The following is a 27,700-nucleotide window of genomic DNA, read 5'->3' as shown; positions in this document are numbered from 1 at the left end:
ATCAAGAACTCCATTTCTGTTCATTACCTCTTCTCCATGTCTGTACTAAGCTTGTCAAGGCCCAGATAAATCAATGAAGTTGTTCCCTCACTGACTGTAGGGCACAGACTCGCTCCTAAGCCAGCACTCAGCATTAACACTGTGTGGTAGGAAGCACACGTGGGGTTCCACCCCTGACTTTGCTACCGAACTTGTTCTGTGACATTAGGGAAATCATTCCACAGCCTGACAGGAGTTTCCTCATCAGCCAAGCGAAAGGTGTGGTACAGTTTCTTCCATTCTTTCCAGACCTACACTTTTGTGACTTGTTTGACTTCCGTAAGCCTGTTGACTCTTCCTTTCCCCCATTTTTGCTTTCTCGCCAAGCACCAGAACCTTGCCAACTCCCTCTGGGATCCACTGCCCTGCCAGCGCCTCCTTTTCCTGTCTTCTGATCACCACCCCTCCCCCGCACTCCTTCTGCACAAGGCTGGTCTCTCTCTCCTGTCCAGACTTTTAACAAGTGAGGACCTACTGCCCTGCCTTTTCTGTGCACAGATCTTGGCTTTGTGTGTCGTACAAGGGCAGATGACTTTAAATGGAGCCTCTGCTTGAGAAATAACTTCTACAATTACATGTGGGCCCTCTGTCTGGGGAGCGGAGGCTGCCAAGTCAGAAGGCTGTCAAGAATCTGAATGAAGCCTGGGGAGGGGAGGGGGGGGGGGGGTAAAGCTGTGAGCAGCTGAATTAGGGAGTTGTCACAACACAGCCATGAACCCTTTGATGGCCTAGTAAGAAGGGAGACAGGAGAGGAGACGGAGAGAGGAGAGGAGAGGACAGAAGCCCTGATAAGCGTGGACTGCAGCCTCTCCTCTCAGAAGTCCAGAAAGGTCCTAGAACATGGCTTCAAAAGGCAGCGAGTGTAATCCAATATAGTGGTCTGGGTACCGATGTTGCTTAGGAAAGAGCCTGCTTTCAGAGGTGGGACACAGTCAGAAATACTGTTCCAACATATAAAATTCCTTGCTTCTGCTTGAAGAGATAAGATCGTGGCCACAGGATGTGCAGTCCTAGGAACCTATTGAACATTTAAGGCTGTTAGTAAGGTCTGTTTAAGCCCTTCTGCTCCTCAGCAAAGCATATCACAGCCTCTCCTATCCTGATCCCCCTACCTGATGGAAGTACTAGGGCCTAGGCAACGCTGAGAAAAATGTGACCACTTTCACCAGGGAATTCCACATAGAAGAGTTGACCAAACGGAACCTAGCCAGGAGTTCGGAGGCAGATCCTAGCAAAGGAGTCTGAGGCATTCAAACAGAAATGGTGAGTGTGTCAGGAATTCCAACGCGGCGGGGGACAAGACAGGGGAAGCCGGCTCCCTCCTTGGTCTAAGGGAGGGAGACACGTCAGCCTGAGCCCCAGCAGTTTCCGAGGTCTCGGGAGGGGCGACGGGAAGCTGGGGACGGGCTCTAGGGCCCCGCGGCCAGGGCCGGGGCGGGGTGGAGTGTAAGGTTACAGGGACCGGACTAGCGACCCTCTGGCAGCTCGGGCGGCCCGGAGCGGAGCGCGGGGCGCTCAGGGACCCGGCAGCGGGGTGGGGTGGGTGGGACTGGAGGGGGAGCTGGGCATCCTTCTACTTCCCAAGCATCGGGGCGCCCCTCGCCGCGCCTCCCAGCCGCCATCCCCCTGCCGCCATTCCCCTGCCGCCGCTGCCCAAGCCAGGATCGCTCCATGATCGCCCCATGCGGAGGGCAAAGTCGCGCCGGGGACCTTGCGAGCCTGTCCTGAGAGGTAACCAGCTCAAGTCGGGGGCTCAGGGAGGGCTCCCTCGGACTGGGCCGAGAGTTCCCTGTGCTTCCTCCCGGGAGCCCAGGCTGACATCAGCTCCGCTCCAGATGTGGGGACTTGGGCAGTCACTTCGGCGCCAGGGCCTCTGAGTGTCCGGTGAGGGATCCAGAAGGTTTAGTAAGACAAAAAGCAGAATCCAGTTCCCTGCCACCCTCGGAGTGCCTAGTACCCACCGGGCAGATCCTCACGGGAGGCCGAGGACTGGGGTCCGCGCGGCCCCGACCCAGGGCTGGCCTTTCCCGTGTGGCTGGCGGGTCCCGGTCGCCAGAGGGGCGGGAGAGTTGGTGGGTGCCGCTGTCCCGGTGCAGACAAAGGCGCTCCGGACGCCCAGCCGGGACCCTAGGACGCGCCCTGGCCGGGAGGCTCGGGCCCCCTCCGCCCCTGCGCCTTCTTTGTTCTCCCCCAAACAAGTTTCTTGCACAAATTGGGGCTTGGATCCGGCTTTCCCTGGCCTGTTGGCACTGCCTTGAAAAGAATCTGGTTTCCGGGAGGAAATGTAAACTTTCCAATGCGGAGTTGGTTGAACTTCGTTGGAACGTGACATTTGTGGATGGTCAGAGAGTGGCACATGGGCCCACGACGGCCCTTGACAGCCCAAAGGACCCACAGGTACTGCCTCCTAGGGAGCCATTCTGGGGGACTAGGTCCCCTGGCCTTGAATTCCAGGCCTCCCCTCCGCCCCCCTTTTTGTTTTTGCAAAATGTTTGCCTTTTTGCCTTTGTCGTGGGTGTATTGTCTCTATTATCTAGACTGCGGCTTCAGGACACAGGTCTTGATTCCAGGGCCTTGATGCTTACATTTTGTGTGGAATTTGCCCCCCACCCCCACCCCCTGCTTCCTGCCCCTGTCCACATGGCTGGCTCTATCTTCCTCCTCTGAAGACTGTTAAAAGTTTGGGGGGTTTTGCTTATAAAAGTCCTTGGTGGTGGTGGAGGGTGTGTGATCCCTCAAAACAGTGCCAATTTGTTCACCAGAAATGAACACAAGCAGACTGAGGTAATATTAAACAGCTGCAATTCCAGAAGACTCCTTTTCAGGGAGTGAAAAGTCAGGGCTTGAAGATGGAACGCTCCTGGCTTTCTGCTTCCAAAACTCAGCTGTGGATCCTGCCAGACTGCCTAAGATTCTCCCTGGCGGCCTACCATATGGGGCCCAGGGTGGCACTGTCCCCACTAACATTACTGCTTAAGGGTCTCTGTGATTCAAGTTCTTGACGATGCCAAAGGAATACAAAAAGCGCTTGCCCTATAGGACCATGCTCTGAACATTACATGATTTCTCTCCAAGATGGCTCTTTATGAGAATAACGAGGGAGCAGTACTTAAGTTGAACCATGTGGGAGGAAAGCAAAGGATCAGAATGCATAGATTTGAACACAGAGAGAGTGCGAGAGAGCAGGGCATAGACTAGAATGTTCTAAAGACTTCTTACTTGGTGAGGTTCCGCGTGTGTGTGTGTGTGGGGGGGGTCCATGAAGGGAGCAGGGCATAGACTAGAATGTTCCAAAGATCTCTTACATGGGTTTCCTGGTGTGTGTGCATAGGTGATATTTAGTTTTTAGGTGAGCTGGTTTTTGTTTCTTCTTGCATGCCACATTTTTTCCTGATGAGGAAAACTTTTGTCCATCTGGAGGTGTCCAGCACATGAGAAGGTGCTATCCCCGCAGCTCCCTCCTCTCCTCTTTTGAAAAGTGTCTAGGTGGTGTTTCAGGTTCTGTTGAGAGGGTGTAGGCTGGAGCACACTGAGAACACATGGAGACAGAAGATTTAAGAATGCATCTTTCATCAACAGCGGTACATGAATGTAGCTCTGCCCATGAGAGTGGAGAGTACCTGCTCCCAGCCAGCTCATGTGTCTGGAACTTCACTGGGTGGCACTATGCTCTTTCTGATGTCCAACCCCACCCAGATGTGTGAGCTGAGAGCCCAGGAGGGGGGCTGAATTAACTGATGTGAGGCAGGGGCTCTGCTGGGAGAACGGAGTTGCCAAAGTTCATTGTGCAGGTGTGCTTGTGTCTTCTGGGGGTGCTCTGAAAGTGCTTGGAAGATGACAAGATTCTGCAGCACACAGGGCTTTAAGTACCCAGTGCCAGATCAAGGGAGATACTAGAGACACTATAAAATTTTTCTTTTCACACCAATAAGAGCCTTGTAAGAATTGTTAGCAATTCTAACATTTACCGAAGTTTTCTCAAATAACACCCCTTCTTGGCTTGGTTCTGTGTGTGCCTGTGCATGTGGAAGCTCAGGCTAGGAATTTTGTAGTGTTTTGAATGTTTTTGTTACCACTGGAGGGTTCTGATCACCCAGAATTCAGTAGGTGACAGAATCCTTGAAAAGCAGGAGGTGAGGGAGGAGATCAGGTCAGAGGATGTATTACAAAGTTTGCTAAGAATTGTCTGAGGTTCTTGAGGTTTTTCTGTTTGTTTGCCTAGAGAGTTTTTAAAAGTCCCGTTGGTTTGACTTTGCTTTGTCTTGCAGGAGTGGTTCTGTGTACACCTGGCTATGGTGAGCAGGTCAGTGCACTACTGTTTCTGGAAGGAAGTTGTGGGTGCTCTTGGATGTTGTGCAGGGTCCAGGGTGAGCTCTTCTGTTGCTTGTGAAACCTTAGGGTGCATTCATCCCAAGCTCCTGGCCAAACCCCCAGCCTCCCCAAGGGGCTCAACATCAGGACTTTTTGTTGGTTTATTGGTTTGTTTTCTTTTGTCCCCCTTTCTTTTTAGGAGGAAGTAGAGGAGTTAGAGTTAGGAACTTGTCCCTGCTAAGTCTTGGGTTCAACTTTTTAAACGGTATGCTGGTGAGCATGTTTGACTGTGTGTTTGGGGTCTCACTGGGCAGCACTGCAGCTTTTTTTTTTTTGCCAGAGCTGAGGACCGAACCCAGGGCCTTGCACTTGCTAGGCAAGTGCTCTACCACTGAGTTAAATCCCCAACTCCATCCAGCACTGCAGCTTTGCTGACTATATTCCTGTTCGTCGTCTTTTAAATATGCCTGTGGTCTACTCAGCCTTCACTTTCCATTTGAAATGATCATAGCTTCAGAGGATGTTGCAAGAATTAGTAGCAAGGTCCACAGTACGTACTCTTTCTCCTTTGCCGGTGACCATTATATCACCATGGCACCCTAAAAAGAACCGAGGTTACATGAGTGGAATCCCCAGAGCCTAGACGGGGATCTTCAGATTGCACATGTGTGTGCTATGTGCACACCTCCCAGGCACTGTGACTCCAGCTCCGCACTCAATATGCATGCGGAGCTGTTCTGACTCTTTGCCCTGTCCCCGGATCATGGTGGCACCAACTCTCCCCTCCTCCCTGCTGTCCCCGGATCACAGTCATACCTAACCTACTCATAATGCTCTACAATTCTGTCATGTTATGTTTTATGTAAACAAATCCTCGAAACATGGAACTTTTGAGATTGGCTTTTTACCCTGCGCTGTTTCCGTGAGATCCACCATATCTTGCGCATATTGATGGATTGTTCATTCCTATTGCCGAGTAGCATCTCAAGGTCTGGATGTGGTTTGGCTGCTTCTCTGTTAAAGGACACCTGGGTTGCCTTCAGTGTTGGTTTATCTCCGATAAGGTTTCTGTGAATGTTCACAAACAGGGTTTGTGTGGACATGTTTCTTCACTATTTCAGGAAAGTTCCCAGGAGGCTAGATTATATGGCAACTGTGTGCTGTTAATAAAATAATTGCTAAAGGCCTCTCCAGAGTAGGCATTTCATTTTAGATTCCTCCCTGCAGTATAAACACCTTCCTTTTCTGCATCCTGACCAGCATCTGATGGCACTGATTTCTATTTAGCTGTCCCAATCAGTGTTTTAATAAGTGCTGTAAGCTTATTGTGGTTTCAGTTTGTACTTCCTTAAGGCCACAGGCTTGCACACCTTCTCTGTATACGTGCTGTCTCCATGCCCTCTTTGGGGGAAGGTCCATTACTTCACTATCTTAAGCTTCTTTTCCAACCGGGTTGTTTATTTTACCACTGGGCACTGAGCATCCTTAGTGTGCCCCGCTGTGGCATGCACCTTCTTCCCACAGTGGGCTTTGTCTTTTAATTCTTTCTGGAACCATTTTGAAAAACTAAGTCTATACTTTTGGTAAAGTCTAATTCCCTGATTTTTTTCTCTTTATGCATGGTGCTTTTGGGGTGCATCCCTCCTAAGGATGCCTCGCCTAGGCCTGTGTCCCAAAGACTGTGTATGCTTGCTTCTAAAATGTTTACATTTTATGTTTAAATTGTAAATTAGGTCTTTTAGTGTTGACCTTTATTCATTTCCACATTTTTAGGAAAAATAAAGATTTCTTGTGTGTGTATCTGGGTTTGCATGTGGGTGGGTGAGCATGTGTGTGAGTGTGCATGTGTGTGGGCGAGCATGTGGTGCTCAGAGGTCAACTTGTAGGAGCTGGTTTACTCCTCTGCTATGTGAGTTCTGGGGACCGAACTTGGCAGCAAGCAGTCTTACCCAGTGAACCCCACTTTTTAAGTAAATTAGCATGAAAATGTGATTTTGTTGTGGTTTTGCACATTTTGTTTTGTTGGTGCTCCTCTCCCACCCTCCTGCCTCCCATCCACTCCCTGAAAAGCTCCACATGTGTCCCAATTCAATCTCTCTCCCCTTCCCCAAAGCCCACCCCCACTCCACTCTGGTCCCTTTTCTGGTTTCATGACCTGAACCTCCCATATATAAAGCCTGAAGTGTAGGATCTGTCTCCGACTCACAGCAATCTCTACGTCTAGTCCCAAGTACTGGAATTACGCACTGCCAGGGCCGGCTAGCTGAGAACTTTTTGAACAGCACATGAAACAAGGGCATAAAACACAGGTCGAAAGTATAGTGCTTATAATTCAGTAGCACAGAGAATCTGAAAAAGTTGAATAGATTGAGTTAGGATATATTTAAAAACAAGAAAAGATCGTTTAAAAACAATCTTAACCTCTGCCACCTGCTTACTGTGCATCCACAGGGAATTTTGCCTCTGAGGGAGAGTGGGATGAAGATTACTCCCTTATCTCAGAGTTGCATGAGGGCGAATGAGCTAAGTCATAGGTCACACTCAGCAGAGTGCAGACACATTGGTACCATTATTATTAAACCATCAGAAGTGCTGGTGAGGTGGCTCACTGGGTAAGGATACTACCACCATGCCTAATGACTTGACCGAGTTCCCTAAAGTTGTCCTGTGACCTCCTTGTGGATGTGCTGGCATGTGCCTCGCCTCCTCCCCCTAAATAAAACAAATGTAATAAAAAATTTACAGAAACAGTAGAAAAGCAAACTCCTTCCTAATGTTAAGTGTGTTCTCATATTTACCTTACAGAAACTCACCCTTCTCTGCCTTGCGGCCTTGCTTCAAGCATCACATATGTTTGATCATTTAGTATTGGAAGTGAAGAGACTGTATTCAGACTCTAGTTCTGATTGTAGAACAGGCCTTTTCTATAGATGTAACCATCTTGTTAAATAAGAAACACAGAGCCAATTGCAGAGTTAAAAGCCAAGAGGTCAGAGCAATAGCTGAGAGCTGAAAACCTTACTCTTCACTGCTGCTCTGTCTTTCCTCTCCACAAGAGAGCTACTTTTGTGTGTTTTTTCTTTTTTATAGACTTTCTGTTCTGCCTTCTCATTGGTTGTAAACCCAGCCACATGACCTCCTCGTCACTGCCTGTCTGTACAGACCTCCAGGTCTTCTATGGTTGGTATTGAGATTAAAGGCCTGTGTCGCCATGTTGGCTGTATCCTTGAACACATAGAGATCCTGCCTAGCTCTGCCTCCCAAGTGCTGGGATTAAAGGCGTGCACCACCATTGCCCAGCTTCTGCTATGGCTTGCTCTGACACCAAGGCAACTTTATTAATATACAAATAAAATATCACTATATTTCCCCTTTTCTATTTTAATAAAAAGAAAAAAGGAAAAAAGTTATAACTAATACAAGAAAAACTATGTATGAAAGTACAATAACTATATACCATATATACAAGCAATAAATACCTAAAAAAGTCTCATCCATTCATATTTGACAAATTCAGAGAAAATAATTCTATTATCTATCCTATTTTGGTAAGTCCAAAATGTACCTGATTCACTTTCTATCCTAACTTATATTACTAATGGAACTGTCTTATAACATCTTTCAAATTTATACACTTACACCTCTTAGTGGGTTTCTTTTCTGAAATCCTTAACAAGGAAAACTATAACTAACTGATCTTCAACTCCCTCAGAGACCCAAGAAGGAAATAATACTACCTAATAAAAAATAAAAACAGGAAGTGCATACAAGCAGCTTCCAAAAAAAAAAAAATGTGAGTTGACACAAACAGCCAGCCGCCTGGACAGTCACCTGAGGTTTCTCTGCAGTGTTGGGGCATCATCTTCAGACTATAGGCTTAGCATATCTGACAGACTCATTTACGAACTAGGACGTACACAAGGTCAACAGTTCGACCTCACATTTGGTGAGAGCAGTCCATGTACCAGAAACACCTGAATTCCATTAGTGCCCTGTCATGATTCAGGATTTTAAATTCTGGAAATTGTTGATGTGCTTTTTTTTTTTTTTTTTTTTTTAATTCAGCTGTCCATTTTTCTTGGCTGTGTATATGTGGCTTCATCTTGGCATCTGGTTCTTCTCCACATCCCTCTATTAAATGCCAGTCTACAATTGAGAGGAGTGAGCTTAGTTATTCTTCAAGAATAACTGTTTCAGCTGCTGTTCCATTGCACCTCAGAAGCCATCGGCCCACTGCCTGTTCACCTGCCTTTGAAGAAAAGGGCACGGTACCTTTTACAGATTGCAAAGGCCACTCACTTCAGGGATGGTGCCATATTGTCCTGGCTTCAGAAGATGCCTTTTGTTAAAGCCACAACCACACTTGTTTTTGGCAAGAATCGGTAGTCCTTTGTTTCATGTCCTGTCTGTCTTGTTTGTCAGCAGTTGATTTGAGGATACTTTGTTGTCCAGTGGCTAACTTTTGCCACAATGAAAGTTAACTCCATATGCAGTTTCTTCAATGCCCATATTTTCTCTGAAGTAGATTGGTACTGCCAGGAGTCGACATGTCTCAGTCATAACAAAAAAGAAAAATTCCTAAGTTATTAAAACATTTTAAATGCCATATTCTGTAGATCTCTGAAGGGTTTGAAGATGACCTGTCTATCTAAAATATATCTGTTTGATCTTGAAAACACACCTAATATGACTACAAGTTCGATTGTAATGTCTAACTACTAACTTTCATTTCTTTATATCCTAGTAGGTGGTAATAATAACATTCAAGGATCAGCAAATTGCATTACATTGTTAAATGAATGGTATAAGTACAATATCTCAAGCAAGATTAGAAATATGTGTATGGCATATTCTATCAATCTCAATATATATATAATTTGTATACAATATGAAACAATCCAATCCAGTGTAAAGTATTGAAAACTAGTTGTCCTTTTTTCTCTCTCTCTCTCTTTTTTTAAAAAAAAAAAAAAACAAGCATCTTAAATCTAATCTCCTTTGCCCAGCCCTTGTCCTAACCCTTAACAACAACTTGTAACCAACCCTCCTAAACAATGAAAACTATCCCAGACCCAAAACCCATTAAAAGACCAAACCCCCCCACCACCACCACCACCCCTTTGGGAATGTGGGCGTCGAATTCTTAAAATTGCTTCCTGCTCTGTATGGGCGAAGGTATCTTTATTCTGAAAAGAAAAATTTTGGGTTAATTGTCAAATTCTCGGAAAGGTAACTATATTCTTTGTTATCCATAATGCCAAAGTTCAGGGTTTATCTCAAGTCCTTATTCAAGTAGTCTTTGAAACTGGATCATCTTAGAATTGCTCTAAGCACTTTGTAGTCCAAAGTTGATCAGTAGATGATGTTTGTCAGCTTAGTGATATTATTTTCCACATGGAATTGTTGTTGTGGGGCCCCATCTTCTTCCTGGAGATTTCAGTTGAAGTTAGGCCTGGCCGTGATTTCCTGCAGAAAACTGAAAAGAGACTCGAACACAAAGACATGTATAGGCAGCTAATCAAAGCCTTTTCTCTAGAATTAATTAGTACTCATATGACCATTATTATCTCAACAAAGTTTAAAAGGTATACACACACACACACATATATGTATATATATATCTTGTAAATTTTGATATAAAATTCATACTTTAAGAAAAGTTTAAAGAATCAGAATAGAATCAAAGAATTGAGATTAGTAACAGAATAGTCCTTTAATTAATTTGGTTTTTCTCCTGTCCCATGTCAGAAGATGGGTCTTTCTTCTGGTATGATACAGGGAGTTTGCATTTTCCTTTTAACAACATGCTTGAGTTTAAAGAAGGAGAGAGCCATTCTCCAACTCCAAAGTCAGCTTTAAATTTTAATTGAACTGGGACTATAAGAAGACCAATAGTGTTAATTTTTTAGAGTAGAGCAGAAACATTTAGGAAGATTTATGAAATTTTGTAGATGATATACCAATAGGCCATTTTACTCTGTTTCCTGGGATAGATGATTTGTCCCTTTTCTTCAGTTGTCTCATTTGTCCAGTGTTCTTCAGATTCCTTAGCCTTCATTCTCCTAAAGACAAAAACGAAAACCCTTCCCCAAGGTTTTTTTTTTTTTTTTTAACAATTAGAGAGTAGAGAAAGATAGCCTTTCTGTGCTGACCTCAGGAGGTGGCAGGATGTATGACCACTGCCCCAAGGTTGGAATCAGCCAGGACGTGATCTGAACCTCCTGACCCACAACTGGGCTTCCCCTTCCTCAGTGACTTCATTATTTTGTTTACAGATGAAAAAAAAAAAAAAAAAAAAAAAAAGGACAATAATTCTCACCCTGAGGGGGAGCAGCAGAGCCCACTGGAAGGCTTGTTATAGCACAGGGTGCTGGGCCAGCCCCAGGAATTCTGCTTCAGTGGGTCGCAGACAGGCCGAGACTGTGTTTCTAACACACCTTTGAGCTGTGCTATTGAAGCACACATGAAGAAGCATGGCCGCAGAGCGGGGAGGACCCTTGAATTTGGGCCTGGCCTGAAGCAGCCTTCTTTGGATGGAGTTCATCTCTGGTTGGAAGGTTACATTTGGAACAGGCTGGTTTGTACTTTCTCCTCTGTTCTCTCAGGTCACATGCTGTTCCATACCCTTTCTCTCTTCTTCATCTGTCTCTTGTCACTCAGAGGACATTCCAGGACTGGGTCTGTGACACTGTAGACAGGTCATATTGCCTGAGAAAAGTCAGGTGGCCTCTGTAAAATAAATGGATTTGCTAAATATTTATATTCTAACGTTAACGTGGGGTTTAAGTGGGATAATGAGTATGAGTTCTGGAGAAGAGAGAAAGGCAAGACACTACAAAATCAGTTTTAAAACCATTTTACTTTTTAATTACTGTGTGTGCACGTGTGTCTGTGAGAGGCTATGTGCAGGTGAGTGCAGGTGCCCATGGAGGCCATCAGCCTTGCAAGGTTAGAGTTACAGGGGGTTCTGGGCATGGATGCTGAGAACTGAACTCGGGTGCTCTTAGAAGAGCAGTGAGTGGTCCTAACTGTTGAGTCATCCTCCAGCCCCCTTTAAAAAGTGATCTTTTGCATCTTTAATATCTCTTTGGAGTTGGTGCTAAGGACCACTTGGTTACAGGTGTGTAGACATATGAAGAAGATTCCGGTAGAGAATGGACAGTTGGCTTGGGTGTTCCGGGGCTTCTCAACCAAGATGTTGTGGAGGCACACTGACAGATGGCTACAGCAGCAACCAGAGACAGGCACAAAGGCTGGAGTCGTGAGACATTCTGTTTCCGTGCAGGTCAGAAACAGGATTCTGTGTGCTTTCCCCCCCCCCCCCGTCAGTTTAGGACAAATGAGATCTGTACATATCTGTTTATCTTTTTCTTTTTTAAAGATGTCGACCCTCAGTGGAAAGCTGAAAGACCAGCTCTCCGGCTCTACTGGCCACAGTCCAGGCTGTAGTGATTGTTTCCGCCCTTATAGGAATTTCTGCCCAGTGCTGGTTCACAGTGAAGTTAGCTCTCAGGTGACAGACAGGAGCACACTTGATGGAAGTCAGCTGCAGCCAGACGGGGAGTGCTCTATCTGTGGATGTCTCCCCAGGCCACTCTTCTCTTCCTTTGCATGACAGATGAGTGTGGTATCTGTGCTGTGCCAGAGTGTAGCTCACAGGCTCTTATCAAAAGCTGCCTTCTGTTTCTAGGGCTGCTCAGCTCACCGGATTCTCCCGGGGGCTTCTCCTAGAGATGGATAAACAGAGGGCTGGGTAGAATTGGCACAGAGGCCCTTCTAAGCAAGGTTGACAGCTCACTCGGCCACCCCACAATGGTCAGCCTCACTGTTGAACCAGCTTTGGTCATCCAGAGCTGGGGCCTAGCCCAGTTCCTCAGGCAGTGTTTGGACTTGCTCACATCCCAGCCACATGTGTCATCCTAACTGTTCCGTCATTTGAAAGTGTTGTATAAACTGTCCAGTTCTTTTTTCTTCTAACCAACCTCTCATCCTTAGGTCTCTGCAGATGACCTCTGAAACATACTTTGTATATACTTTCCCTTCCTTTGGTGACTAGTCTTCCTGGCTCTTGTTCGCCACAGGCACTGCATGACAGGCTTCTGCCGTTGTCTCCCAGGCCTTGGGGGCTGTTGTCCTTTCTCTGTTTCTTCCCTCTTTTCCTCCATCATCACAGAACAGGCCCAGCAAGACAAGATGGCAGACGTCTTGTTTTACAGGCTTGCTTTGCCAGCAGCCAGAGAGGAAGGAGGCATCTCCTGCTTGGCTGCTGCTGCTCCTCTATCCTTAGGGTAGCCTTGGGTACTGTGGCTCAGGAATGGGCGCAGGAATACAGGTGGCAAGCCTCTCCCTTCGGGAAGGGCTTTGAACCACATTTCTTGTTAACTAGTTTCCTGTCTGGGGGTCTTGTGGAAGGAGTACTTCTCTGGGAAAGTCTGTTTCCCTGGGAGTGCCCCCTCCCTCCTTGAGTATCTCTGACATTGTTTCCCTAGGGATTACCTCCCATTGCCCCCAACCCCCACTAGCTCTGATATTATTTTCATTGCTCATTCTGGAGGTGTAGGGGAAAGTTGAAAGGTGTTTTTGGTTTTGTTTGTTTGTTTGTTTTACTTTATTTTCCAAAACAAGGTTTTTCTGTATAATAGTCCTGGTTGTCCTGGAACTTGCTCTGTAGACCAGGCTGACCTTGAACTCACTGAGATCTGCCTGCCTCTGCCTCCCAAGAGCTGGGATTAAAGGCGTGAGCTGCTGCCGCCACCGCCAGCACCAGCACCAGGTTGAAAGATTTAAAGACAGGCATACTAGCAATGTCTTTTTGGGCACTGGAGAACTGAGGGTAGGTAGTCCAGGGCTGTACTGTTTCAGAATGACAAATGGATTTACACATGACCCTGGGGAGTGTAGAGTAGGGAAGCAGGAACAGGTCTCAATGGCCTGCTTTGAAATACATATTTTCCTAGTTCCAAGTTAAAAAAAGAGATTTCCCAAAATTGTGAAGTTTCTTACATTTTCTCCAAAGTAAATTCCAGGAGTTTACAGGGGAAAATGAAGTAAATACACATATTTATATTCTGGTGACATTTACTCAGTGACTTAGATCATTTTATTAGTTTAGGAGCACAAAGCAGGGATTCTAATAAAGGCTGCTTATAAACGAAAAGGTTTTGCAGTATTGAGGTGGTCTGTATGTGTGCGCACACCCACTCATGGATGTGGGTGCCAGAGGGCAATGCTGTGGCTTCCTCCATTGGCCCCTCCGCTGTATCCCGTCTCCCACTGAATGTGGATTGGCTGGAATTGGTGGCCAATGAGCTCCAGAGATCTGCCTGTCTCTGCTTCTTCTGAACAGGGAAAGCAGGCCCTCTGCCCTGGGTCAGGTTTTTACGTGGATGGTGGGGATGTGAACTCTGGTTCTTATGTGTGACAAGGACTTTACTGACTGAGTCACCTCTCCAGCCCAAGGTTAGTCGTTTTTTATTGTAAGGCCATCATTACAAATATGTTCCTGGAATTTGCTTGGAGTATTTTCACTTTCTTTTATGGACAAAGGTATCTACCGAGCATTTCTGAGGAGATATTTCTTGTTTTTAGATAAATTAAGCAAAAAGTGTACAGACGTTTGAATGTGAAGTGTCCCCATAGGTGTTTGAACACTTGGTCCTGAGCTGGTGTAGATGTTCTGAAAGGGCCAGGGACATTTAGGAAGTGGAGCCTCACTAGAGGAAGTGAGTCACTGGAAGTGGGCCTTGAGGTGTCGTAACCCAGCCCGACTTCCTGTGCATTCTTGCTTCCTGATTGCGGACACATTATTATTACTGCCTCAGAGCTTCTCCACTAGCCGTCCCCCGTGATGGAAATCATGGCACCAAGTTGTAGAATAAGCCCTTCCTTCTCTCAGTTCTTTTATCACACGATAAAATACCTGATCTTAGAAGCATTCACTCTGATGGTATCTGCTGAGTCAGTGAGTGAATCGACGGTGACCTCACCAAATATGAATAGAGACTCAAGTGACAGCTTGCTGAGGAGGGCGCTGATTACTGGGAACTATAACGTGACCCATCCTAGGATCACAATGAAGAATCATGTGGACCAGGTTGCCTGTGGGACACTGTCTTGATGGTTGACTGAACCAGCCCACTGTGGGGGGCCCCATCCCCAGTCCTGCCCTGTTTAAGAGTGAAGAACGCTAAGTGAGCAGCCAGCAGCCAGCACTGGTGCATTTGTGGTCCATGCTCTTGACTGGAGACATGGTGTGACCGGTGGTCTCAAGGTCTGGCCACTGTGGCAGCTCTTCAGTTATGGATTGTAACCTAAAATTGTAATCCAACAAATTTCTTCCTTCACCAAGATGTTTATTGTAGGGATGTTTTCATCACAGCTACAGAAATGAAATAAGAACAGGCACTACAGAAATGGTGTATCTTTTTGATATTTAAGGTCTCCCAGTACCAAATACTGGATGAGTAGCAGCTTTGTGTTCTCTGCCGCCATGAAACCTATGTTTTTTATGTTTATATATTTTAGTGTGCATGTGTGCGCATGCACATATGTTGACATTTACACATATGTATGCATGTGCATGTGGAGGCTGAAAGTCAACAGTCAGATGCTGTCCTTAATCATTCTCCACCTTATTATTTATTTATATTTTTTTCTGCCATCAGGGTTTGAACCTAGGACCTCATGCATGCCGGTCAAGTGTTCTGTCACTGAGCTATAGCACCCAGTTTTCTCTACCTATGTTTTGAGACAAGGTCTCTCACTGAACCTGGAGCTACCAGAATAGTGTTAGGCTAGACTCACTGGCCAGGAGTCCCTGGAGGCTCCCCATTGCACCTCCAGCACTGACAGCATATGTGTGCACCACCACACCTAGCCAGCATGTGGCTGCCTGGGACCATCATACTTGTATGACAAGTATTTTACCAAGTAAGCCACCTCTGCAGCCCCTGGAACTTATATTCCAACAAGAATTTAGTGTAGGAAGACACCAGAAAATAGACTGAGTGGTCTTCCCAGCCCAAAGTAAGAGCAATTTTTGTGTCTTGTTTCTCATCCAGGCTAGAACATTACAAGGCTCACTGTTTGGGGGTGCTGAGAATTAATTGCCACAAGTGTTATGATTCTAGAAACCTGTTTTTAGTCTCACACATTTAGTTTCCCTTATGTTGTCAGTGAGAGGGACTGAGTCACCTCCTCAGGGAATGCAGAGAACAGATTTGACATTGACCTTTACCTCAGTAGACCACTCATGAACAGAAAAATTATAGAGCAAATGTTCAGGAGAGGGTTTGTTTGTTTGTTTGCAATGAAGAAGGCCGATCTGTCCCACCCCACCTAGCATCCTGTTATCACCAAGCTGTGAAGTGTTGTGAACCTTAGAGCCTGGCTTCTAATGGCTCTGCAGACCCCTTGGCTCTGGACTTGCATGACACAGCAGCCACATAATTTGGGGCCTTGGAAGAGTCTTTGGAGAATGCCAGATGTTCCTTTATTTTGGTCTTTGCCTTCCCTCCTAGCCCCAAGTCCTTAGAGAAGTGGAACTGGTCTTAGTGTGGATTGTTAGCTAGCTGAAAACTCTGACCTCAAGTGCAACCCTGCAAGCTTGATCTGCTGAGCTGCTTTCCACTGTTCTTACAGACCTCACTGACTTCTCATCTTTATGGATCTGAGTTCATGTGTTTGTACAGGTGTGTATGCATGCATGTGTGGTTGTGCATATAGAGACCATGGGTTGACATAGACTGTTTCCATCAGTAGCTCTCCATTGTATTCTTTGAGACAGGGTCTCTCACTGAACTTGGGTTCATGAATTTGTCAGGCTGTCTGTCCATCAAGAGGTCTGTCTCTGTTCCCCAATGCTGGGGTTTTAGATGTACCACCACATCTGGGTCTTCCTCTGGGAGCTGGTATCCTAACTAAGGTCCTCATACTTGTGTGGCAGGCATTTGACTGACTGAACCTTCTCCCCAGCTCCCAGTGTTCATCTTGTGAACATAATTTTTACTGTTGATTTCCCCATGTTCATAAAATAGATGTAGCTTTTACTGAGCACTTACTCCATACATTGCATAGCCCTTGTCTCTTTTAGTGGACACATCAGCCAAAGGAGGAGTTGTATTATTTGTATTTGCTGTTAGGTAAAATCTGAAGTATGGTGTTCCAGCAGTCATAGCCAATGAAGTGACTGTGTCACTAAGCAGATTCGCCAAACCAAAGGCCCAAAGCATGCATGCCGTTGGCTGTTTTCTCCTGTCTTCATCTTCCTAATTCTGGTGTTTTGTGTGGCAGGGTCATTCTCCTTCCTCTTCAGTCACTCTGTCCTGGTGTCTGTCCCCTTGTCCGGGACTGTCCTGGCTTCCTGCAGTGACTCTCCCACTTCCTAGGAGCAGAGTGTGTCACAGAGCCCTATGGCATAGTCCTTGTTGGCTTACATTTCTGCTCATGAGCCTTCTGCAGGGTCAGCTGGGCAGCTGTCTGTTTTGGGCTGGGCTGTCCTAAATCCACAGTCCCCTCATCTGGCAGAGTTCAACAGTCCTCAGTCCGCCTTCCTCAATGTTCACCCGGAGGTGCTAGGCCTCCCCCTTTGCCTGGGCTGGGAGGTAACTCACTTCTAATTAGAATCTGTTTTTACATTTTCATCTTAAAATTCTCTTACATTTCACATCTTGCTGATGTATACCGTAGAAGGGTAAATAAAGTGTGTGATACAGAACAGTGTTTCTCAAAGAGGTCTCTTTGGAACCCTGGGAGATTCCTGAGTTCTAAACACCACCGTCCCAGTAATCCTGATCACTGGCACTTTTTCTGCATGTTGACATTTGTCCTGGGTGCAGAAGTGATGCTGTAGTAGGGGGCAGAATGCTACGCTTGACTGTGGGCCAGTTTATTCTGCACATATAATAGAAGATGACATTTAAAAGCCCGTTTCACTTAAGAACTCTCTAGATGAAGCAATGCAAATGATCGATGTAGTCAGATCTCAAGTTTGAGTACCATTTAGTGCTCTGTGTTCAGGAAAGTACTTATGCACCTGACAGGAAGGACATTTAATGAGCTGCTTTCAAAGGGAAAGTGTTTTAAAATCCAATACACATTTAATGTATGTGTATGTTAAGTATACCATGTGTGTGCAGTACCCACAGAGGCCAGAAGAGGACATTGAATCCTCTGGAGCTGAGTTCCAGACACTTGTGAACTGCCATGTGAGTGTTGAGAATTAAACCCAGGTCCTCTGCAAGAGCAGCCTGTGCTCTTAACTACCGAGCCATCTCTCCAGCCCTGAAAGTTGCTCAGTGTAGGGTCTGTTGCTGTGGTTTTTCCCTTCTTTCTGACCCTCAGAGAAGCTGCCCTGGATTATCTGTTGTTAATATAGAAAGAAACACTGGTGTGGCTCAGTCCCCCACTCTGCATTTCCCATGCTATACAGATCTCTCTCCAGTTCCCTCTGTTCCCTTTATCTCTGGGACGCCATATGACAGCCACCTGCCTGTGTGGTGATTACCCCTGGATCTCCAAAGCCTCTCACTCCTTTATCAGGAGCACCGGCTGTCCAGCAGAATCTGGGCGACTGTGCATGTTGTTCTCGAAGCAAATCCTAGTATCTTAGGGGCAAGGACGGACTCGCTTATTTCCTTGTATTTACAGGTCTTGTTGCGCTCTACTTGAGCATGCTCAGCAGTTTGGTTCACACTGATAAGAGCTCAGAGAAGCACAGCTAAGTTAAACTTTAGACAGGTTTAAAGTTATTTATCACATGTTTCATTTGGAGGGAGTCTAAATTAAACAGGCATCAGTGCATTGGTTTAACGTGTTTTCTGGAGTAGATGGCTTGGTCCATGGAATAGGCTTTGTTGGTTTGTTTTGGTTTTGGTTTTTGGTTTTTGGTTTTTTGAAACAGGGTTTCTCTGTGTAGCCTTGCACCTTTCCTGGATCTCACTCTGTAGACCAGGCTGGCCTCGAACTCAAAGAGATCCACCTGCCTCTGCCCTCCCGAGTGCTGGGATTAAAGGAGTGAGCCACCACTGCCCGGCTGGAATAGGATTCTTTTGATGCCATTTTGGAAGATCATCATGTATGGGGCTGAGAATCTTGGAAGCTTCATTCATTACTTCCTACACTAAATCCTGTGTTTCCAATCATGTTTTTCAGGGAAAAAGAGAGTATTTTTCTCTGAATGCCTATTCCACTGTGCATTTTCTGTTAGGAAAGATATATTGTGAACAGGTTGTGTGTTGTGCACAGGTGTGTTATTCATAGGTATGTGTTTGTGCATAGATGTATATTTTGAGCAAGTGTGTTGTGTGCAGGTGTATGTTGTACATATATGTGTGTTATGTATAGGTGTGTGTTGTGCTCAGGTGTTTGTTGTGTACAAGTGTATGTTCACAGGTGTGTTGTGTGCAGGTGTGTGTTGTGAACAGGTTGTGTGCAAATGTGTATTGTGAGCAGGTGTGTTGTGCCCAGGTGTGTGTTAAGTTAGGTGTGTAAGGATGAGGAGGACGTGCTGCCTTTACAAGCCTCACCATGTCTCAAGTGCCTGCCGTACGGCTTGGCTCATCCCTTGTCATTTGACTGCGTTCTTGAGCTTCTCAGCACCCTTTCAGCTAGTGTTTCCAGGCATGCATCTCCTTGAATGGGATACTCCACACCTCAGGAAAACCTCCAGTCCTGCCTGAACTAAGTACCAGGTCCCTGAATCCAGCTATGGGGCATTTGCACACTCAGCAATGTCCTTAGACCCTCAGACGCTGAGGCAGAAGCTGCCATTGGTTGTGGTGGTTGAGAAGCCTTGTACAAAGCCAGATGAGAAGAAGGTGAAGCAGCTTTTAGGGCCATGGGAAGTGTCACATGATGTGTAACAAGAAGTCTGACATGTTGGTGACATCTGGGAGTTGTCTTGCTGTCCCCTGCAGACCCCAGAGAACCAGTATTAGCTGCAGAGGGAACAGAAAGCATCCCTGTATTTTAGGGAGCCAAAGGGTGCAAGGGATTATCTGGAACTCAAAGGCTGCTCAGAGAGGGAGCCTTAACATTTTCTTTCAACTGTGTGGTGCTGAGAGTGTCCCAGAGAAACCCTGCTTTAATCTCTGTGTACTCAGAGACTGCCTAACTGTATATGCTAAATCCACAAGTACACAGCCCGTCTTCAGAGGCTTAGCCATCTCATGAGGGTGGTAGCAGCATCCTATCTTAAACAACGCTGTCACCAAGTTCTGGGCTGCGATGTTAAGGAGTAAGTTTGTATCCTCCAAGCATAGGCTGCCATGGTGGCTTATGGAGGGGTGTGTGCAGGGGAGGGGAGGGGTTATGTGCAGGGAGGGGATGCACTCCAGAAGAGGTAAATCTAAATAGAAGTAAATCTACTGAGAATTTAGAGCAGGTGGAAGGTGTGTGTGAAGCTAGGGGGTGGTACTGGGAGGACAAGGTGACGTGCACAAGATGCAGGATGCTGCAGGATGCAGGATGCAGAATGCTGAGGGAATCAGTGAGATGACAGCCAGCCAGAGGAGGAGCTTAATGATAGACAGCCAGGAAATCAAAGTCTGACCTTGAAGTGGTAGACCAGAAGGTTATGCACGAAAGAGGTGGCATGTATGGAAAGGAACCTAAGGACAAGAGAGTCCCAGGGCCACCCTTGTCCATGTGTGCATGTGTGTATGTGTTGTGTGTGCTTGCGCGAGTGTGTGTGTGTGCACACGTGTGTGTGTGCATGTGCGTGTGTGTGTGTGTGTGTGTGTGTGTGTGTGTGTGTGTGTGTGTTGGGTGACAGTAGCATGACTGACACCTGGACTTTAAACCTCAAAGTGTCTTCCAAGCCTGCTCAGTTGACATGGTGATGGATGCTGGATCTGCCTCTGAGGAGTCCACCAGTTACCATGGGAACAGAGTTGAGATGCTGCTTGCAGTCCCTTGCCCTGCCTTTTCCCTCCCCTAGAAAGATGGTTTCATTTGAACTCTAATTCATTTTTCTTCAATGATGAGACCCTTTATCATCTCTACAGTTAGTGAGAGGAAAAAATCTTGGTCAGGTTGTATCACCAGCTGGCTTGGAAGACAGTCACAAAGAAAGGGACAGCCTAGAACTGTGGAAATACATTGGTTTCTAGTGCCTCCAAAGCAAGCCAGAAGCACCTGAGCTCTGAATGGGGGAGGGAGCAAGATTCTGTGGCTTGTGGATTTTGTTAGCCGAAGGAATGGCACTTGGTGAAGTGAGTCTTGTCAGTGTAGGGAAACATTAAACTTCATAGAATTTTAGAGCATCAGCCTTTGTTGAACACAGTAGAGAAGAACCTTGCCTTTCTTCCAGTCAGGGGCACAGGGAGTTGCATGGGCCTCCCTAGACCACCTCCCCAGAGTCCTGGTAAACACGCTGAGCTTGGCCTCCTTTACAAATGCTTTGGCCCTGTCTCCAAAACGCTCAGTAGAGGATCTGGTTTATAAGAGGTTAGGTAACTGTAAGTCACCTCCTTAGATCAGGGGTCCTTGCATAGAAGTAGTCCTTATGATGCCTGTCCACATAGCCATGCTGTTCAGATGGACTGCTGAGCCAGCAGCTGTAAGAGGCCCTTGATCTCCCTACTCTGGCAGGGTTGTTAGTCCCCGGGTCTGAGCCAGGCCTTGCAGGGACCTTCTGGGTGGTAGTGGTGTCTGGAAGCCTTTGTGGCTCCTTGCAGCTCCTGCTCCCCATAAGGAAGTGCCAGCAAAGAAAACAGCATTCTGCTCAGGCTGTGCATCTGCTTCCAAGTTCTCATTTCAAATTCCTTGGTCTGGCGTTTGGCTTAAAAAAAATAGAACGAAGTTTTGCTAGAGAAGTTCCCCATGCAAGACAATGAACTAACATGGGCAAGAAGGACTGTGCACACAGGCAAGGGAACCCCAAGGCCTTGCAGACATTGTCTGACCTAGGAAAGCTCTATGTGAACTCTGGTTTCTTTAGTGGTCAGTGCTGGGGTAGCCCACTGTCTCTTGTGGAGTGGACTAGAACTGCCTGGGCAGCCTGTTCATCTGCAGGGTCTGTTCTCTTATCTGTGGACTCTCTTGCCTTTTGTAAGCACCCAGAACCCTGGCAGCTGAGAAAATGTCTGTCAGTGAATGTATGAGCCCAGAATGTACGTGAAAGATGTCTTGAGTGACCATAGACCTGTGATCATAGCCGGACCCAGTGTCGTGTGTGTGTGTGTGTGTGTGTGTGTGTGCGCGCGCGTGCGTGTGCAATAGTTCTTTCATTGACAACCATGTAGTAAAAGGCAGTGTGACTTTGGGATCCTCTGAGCACAGGTTCCTTTAAAGACTGCTCTTCCGTGGCTCGGCATGCTCTTTGACTTGGCCAGCCATGGGAAAGATGAGGAAAGGCAGTTGTACGAATGCTGTTGCGGCTGTGATGGCTAAGTGTAGGCCCATTGGGAGAGCTATATTAAAAGCGCACACATTCTCTCTCTCCCCTTATCTGCATTTATATGTACACTATTGCATTTATCGCATTCAAAGCTTGGTCTCTTAGTCACATGACTAGATAACAGCCTGTAAAGTTGTTGCATGCTGCTCCACACCACCCCTGACCCAGCACAATTTTAAGAAAACACCAGTTTGATTGGAGCACATGGACTCTTGACTCCAACTCCCACACTTGGTACATGAGCTTGCAGTGTGGAGGTGGGCAGTGGTGTTTTGTGGGTTACTTTTTCCCCTGATGTACTCTGCTTTCCTCTAGCTTTGGGACCCCCAACATTCACTGCATATTGGAATCATTCTGAGAGCTTTATAAAAGACAGCGTGGTGATACATGCCTACAAGCCCAGCTACTCTGGAGGCAGAGGCAGGGGGAGTGCATGTTCAAGGTTTCCTTAACTACAGAGTTGAGTTGAGTTTAAGACTAGTCTAAGCAACTTAGTAAGACCCTCAATCAAAATAAAAAAAATATTTTAAGAAGCAAGAAATAGATATATCTCAGTCAGTGGTAGAATGCTCCCTGGTATGCCCAGGACACTAGGTTCAGTCCTACACACACACACACACACACACACACACACACACACACACACAGACAGAGAGAGAGAGAGAGAGAGAGAGAGAGAGAGAGAGAGAGAGAGAGAGCGAGCACACTTGCCTAGACCCTGCCCTGTACTGGGATTTGAAAAATACCCCAGGTTTCTAAGATGCAGACAAGCCTATACCTTGCTCCCCTCTAGTTTGGTGCCCATCTGTGTATAGAAACTAGGTCAGGATTTGACTTTGAGCAAAGCTGTATAGACTTGCCAATTTTAGCCCTAGACTTTCAGATTTCTAGGTCTAAAAGATGTGGCCCAGGAAGAGGTCTCACTTTCCTTCTCTTCAGGGCAGTCATTGCATAAGGCTGGAAGGACATGTCTCGGGAATTAGGACTGTGGTTTTAGACTGATCGTGGTACAATATGTCTTTCATGCTTAGTGTATAATCATCTCTAAGGTGAGAATCTCAACTAAATTATTTATTTTAAATTTATAAGATAAGATTTCAGCTGTGGAAATCATAACTTTATCTCTCTGGGTTAGATGTGCTCATTATACAGAGAGCACACATACAAATGCTATTCACCTGTGAGGTACAATCACTCAGGGAGAGGGGCCTGCATTCCAGTTTTTGGCCCTGGTCTTGTGCAAAACTTAGGAGAAATTTCAGATGCCCAGTTTAAAGCCATTGGTGAAAATTGTGGGTTTTCTTTTCTTTTGTTTTGTTTTGTTTTCCAAAATGGAATTATCTTTCAGGCAAGTAGGCAGGGATTTTAATAAGAAATAAATTAAAACATGAGTCTCCAGAGTAAAGTGGGAAAAAAAAATGCAGAGCTTTAATCTTGATGTCCACACAGAGGTATCAGAGCAGGAAGGGAAAATGGCCCAGTATGCCAGAGTCCCTCAGCTGTCAGACGTGCTGTTAGTGCCCTGGAAGTGGGATCTCATGTTTGGTAGCTGTGGGTCCGAGTGTAACTCGGTGTGTGTGTGTGTGTGTGTGTGTGTGTGTGTGTGTGTGTGTGTAGCAGATAAAGTCATTGCTTGGCTGAGGTCCAGGCCCAATCCCTGGTTCTTCTGCAACATGAGAATCAGAAACTTCCCAGGGAGCCGGAGCACACTGTGTCTCAGCCTGGGACATTCTCTGGCGGACACTATCCTCCTCACCTTCCTCTTTCTGGTCTGCTCCACTCCCTCCTTTCTGTCCTCTCCCTTGACCATTGCAAAGCTCATGCTCTTCCTGTTCCACCGAGGACGGTGGGTGCTGCTACTGTGACAGTTTCGCGCCTTCACTCAGCAGGTCTTGAAGACTCATGGGTCAGCATGGTGGGTGGCCGGATTTGTGGCAGTTGTGAGAAGTACCTCTGGAATTTTATGAATGAAACAGGCAGACTCACTGCCAGTTGCCATGTGGGGGACGTGAGTCACGCAGGAAGGAGGGGCATGTGATTGGCACTGACACACACATTGCTTTCTTTCCCAGCTCCTCCCCGTGTCTGCTACAACCCCAGCAGTCCTGTGCAGATTCTAGAAGAGCCCGCCTACTTCTACCCAGACTTGCAGCTCTATTCTGGGAGGCATGAGGCATCTGCTTTGACAGTGGAGGCAAGCGGAGGCCCAAGGGGGAAAAGCGGTGAGTCTTTTCTGTCTGTGTGTTAGGAGCACCGAGGATCAGAGGTTCTCATTTTCAGCTCTTCTGCAGTAAGTAACCCCTGTGCCTGTGGCTTCACTTTCTACTACTTTGCTTACCCAACATCAATGGTAATCTGAAAATATTAATTGAAAAATGCTAGAAGTAAATAGGTCTTAAGTCTGAAATACTCTTATGGCAATATGTTGTCATAATGGAGCTATTTTACTATTGGCTATCACTAATAATCTCTTGTTATGAGTAATTTGTGTTAATTTTCTACGTGTGTACACACACACACACACACACACACACACACACACACACACTCAGGCACGTGGCAGTTCCTGGATCTGGCACTGTCCTTGTTTTCAGGATTCCCCTGAGGTCTTGGAATATATCCTTGAGGATGAAGGAGGGGCTGTTGTGTTTCAGACATTTCTTCATTCTCTAGCCTGAGGTCGCCATACTGAGCTAAGAGTTGTCTCATGCTAGGAGATTTATTTTAATTCATGTTGTACCATGATGTTAATAAGACCATTTGGGACTGGGGGAAACAGCTCAGTTGGTAAGGACTTGTACTAGGGCCTGAGTTGGATCCCAGAATGTAAAGAAACTGTGCGTGGTAGTACATGCTTGTCAGCCCCGCTCTGGTGAGGTGGAGAGAGGCAGGTCCCTGGAACTCACTGGTCTAATCATTAATCCCCGGGTCCCAGTGAGAGATTGTCCCAAAAGACCAAGGTGACCTTCTCCTCCATCCCAAGGTTCAGAGAATATTGTGGAAGAGAGGACAGAAATAGTGAAGAGCTGGAGAACAGGAGGAGTGGAGCTCTGTTCTCATGACACGGCTGTGGCATACTTGAGCTCCCAGCAGCTGTGGGACCTGCACCAGACCAGCCCAGTTCCATCAGGCAATATCCCAGCTGGCAGCACTGAATTTAGCGGGTTACAAAAAGTTAAAAGAAAGAAAAGGAGAGGATGGTGGGGGCGGGTATGAAGTGATGGTGCTCGAGGTGGATAGTAGGATCAAGATACGTTTATGTGTATGGAATTGTCAAAGAACAAATAAACGATATTCTGTTAAGAAAAATAAGGTTCATGACTCCTGAGGAACAACGCGTGAAGTTGTGGCTGCCACACACACAGGTGTACCCAAACAAGCATGCATATTCACTCCTACATATACCATAAAAAGGACTGTTTTCTGTGTGATTTCCTCCAGGAGAATCTTCATGTCTTCATACATAGGAGCTTCAGAATTAAATCATCTATACCCAATTATTTTCTGCTCAAATTCTAAATACTTTCTCCTGCCTGTTCTCAAATCATTTGCCTCTTCTCTTCTCTGCTTTCATTTTTTTGTTTTTGCAAATAAGTCAGAACTTCAAAATAAATTCCAAACCTTAGTAAATAAGGGACCTACTCCTCCTTTCTGATGGCGATGTCTCAGGTTGATAGAGAGTGGTGAAGCCATCTCAGGAAGGATCCCAGGGCTCCTGACAATGGGACTCCCCTTTCCAATGCAAAAAGAATTTAGTGGTTTTCGTGCCAGCTGAATGAGATGGCCAGTGAAATCCACAATGGCTGTCTTCCCTTGGGTTGTTCGTTTGTTATAGCTATTACTGTTTGGTCTCTTTTCTGTCTCTCTGCATAGCCCCAGCTGTACTGTACTGACTGTACAGACCATACTGGTGGTCTCTTTTCTGTCTCTCTGCATAGCCCCAGCTAGCTTGGAACTGACTGTACAGACCATACTGGTGGTCTCTGGGACAGAGAGAGAGACAATGAGGATTTTGTGGGTCCGAGGCAGAGGAGGTCAGGAGCAAGAGGTTTGGGGCTGTTTGGAATCTCCCAGCAACTGGTTAACAAAGCCTGCACCTGGGGAGGGGGGCGTGGAGGAGAGTTGGACAGAGAGCAGGTTGGGACAGAATCTGGGCTTGCTTCTGCTTTCTTACTGTCACTAGTGTGAAATTTCTTGATAAGAACCAAGAACGAACAAGACACGAGATGCAGGAGTTGAGGAGGGAAGAAAGGTGTGTTGGAAGTAGATGGCTGCTAAGTGCTGTCAGCCGCCATTGCAGAGGCTGGGCCGTGACTTGGGAGTGGAAGACAATCGTGGACATTTTGTCCAGTGGAGCTTGGGACATACAGACTAGGAGAGGCAGGGAGTGTAAATGGAGCCTGGAAGGAGGGTACTGAGGTGGCGGCCTGGGTGCTAAACCAGAAGAACATTTTAAACAGAGGGTAAACAAACAGGTTGAATGTTCTAGAACGGTTACATGTGTAAAATGAGTTCCAAAACTTAGGTTGGATTTGGTTACTAATCAGAGCAGAGTGTGTGATGTTTGGAACAGGGTGACAGCCAATGTGGGTTGTCTTCTGTGGACAGCCCCGAGAGAGGGGAAGGAATGATGGAGGACCATCATTAGAGATCTGGCAGAGGGCCGTGGGTAGTTTCTTTGTGATTAGTGTATATATATTTATGATGGGAAGACTTAGGTCAGTTTCTGCCACAGTAGGGCTGTTAGGAAAGTGAAAGGTAGATCCGATCACAGAGGAGACAGGAAAGGGATTGAAGGGGCGAGCCAAGTCCCGTGAGGCATTGCAGGGTGGGTGGAGGTGCTGGCACCTTCAGAACCTGGTCTTTAAAGATACCCTATAGGTGTCTCCTGGAGACAGCCTGTTAGCTTGGTTCCTGTTTGTCTTTCAGTGGAGGATCCTCTCTCCAACTTCCACTCCCCAAACTTCCTGAGGACCCCAGAGGTGGAAATGAGAGGTTCTGAGGATGTGGCAGCTGGAACAGTGTTACAGCGGCTGATCCAGGAACAACTGCGCTATGGCACCCCGACCGAGAACATGAACCTGCTGGCCATTCAGCACCAGGCCACAGGGAGTGCAGGGCCAGCCCACGCCACCAACAACTTTTCTTCCACGGAAACCCTCACTCAAGAAGACCCACAAATGGTCTTCCAGTCAGCCCGCCAGGAGCCGCAGGGTCAAGAGCACCAGGGGGACAATTCGGTGATGGAGAAGCAGGTCCGCTCCACTCAGCCTCAACAGAACAATGAGGAGCTGCCCACATACGAGGAGGCCAAGGCCCAGTCTCAGTTCTTCAGGGGACAGCAGCAGCAGCAGCAACAGCAGCAGCAGCAGCAGCAGCAACAGCAGCAGCAGCAGCAGCAGCAGGGACAGGGGCCCCTCGGACACACTTACTACATGGCCGGAGGTACCAGTCAGAAGTCCCGCACGGAGGGGAGGCCCACGGTCAACCGGGCCAACAGTGGACAGGCACACAAGGACGAGGCCCTGAAAGAGCTGAAGCAAGGCCATGTCCGATCCCTTAGCGAGAGGATCATGCAGCTGTCACTGGAGAGGAATGGAGCTAAGCAACACCTCCCTAGCTCGGGAAATGGAAAGGGCTTCAAAGCTGGAGCAGGGCCATCCCCAGCCCCGCCTGCCTCGAAAGCACTAGACCCTCGTGGCCCTCCACCCGAATACCCCTTCAAGAGTAAGCCAATGATGTCCCCAGTCAGCAAGACCCAAGATCACGGCCTTTACTACAGTGACCAGCACCCTGGAGTACTCCATGAGATGGTCAAACCTTACCCTGCACCTCAGCCTGCGAGAACAGAAGTGGCCGTCCTGAGGTATCAGCCACCCCCAGAGTACGGGGTCACCAGGTAACTATCAGCTCAGCTTTGCAAAGCTCAGCCATGTGTTTGTAGTTTAGTCC

General features: G+C 46.8%; 1 protein-coding gene across 2 annotated transcripts in view; it reads left to right on the top strand.

The window, feature by feature from the left end:
- Amotl1 (angiomotin like 1) overlaps positions 1 to 27,700 on the top strand; it is a 91,167-nt gene that overhangs the window by 24,203 nt on the left and 39,264 nt on the right. Inside the window, exons 1-3 of one of the 2 annotated variants that reach the window (XM_036192629.1) lie at positions 1,515 to 1,770; positions 23,821 to 23,970; positions 26,678 to 27,647. In XM_036192629.1, the coding sequence (XP_036048522.1) occupies positions 1,722 to 1,770; positions 23,821 to 23,970; positions 26,678 to 27,647 (1,169 nt within the window). In that variant the 5' untranslated portion in view covers positions 1,515 to 1,721. Of the gene's footprint in view, positions 1 to 1,514; positions 1,771 to 23,820; positions 23,971 to 26,677; positions 27,648 to 27,700 lie in introns of those variants that run through there. The other variant, XM_036192628.1, reaches the window with a different exon arrangement.

This window comes from Onychomys torridus, chromosome 7 (genome assembly GCF_903995425.1).
Source record: "Onychomys torridus chromosome 7, mOncTor1.1, whole genome shotgun sequence".
NCBI lineage: Eukaryota > Metazoa > Chordata > Mammalia > Rodentia > Cricetidae > Onychomys > Onychomys torridus.
Note: the sequence above shows the minus strand (reverse complement) of the source record. Positions and strands in the feature narration are given on the sequence as shown.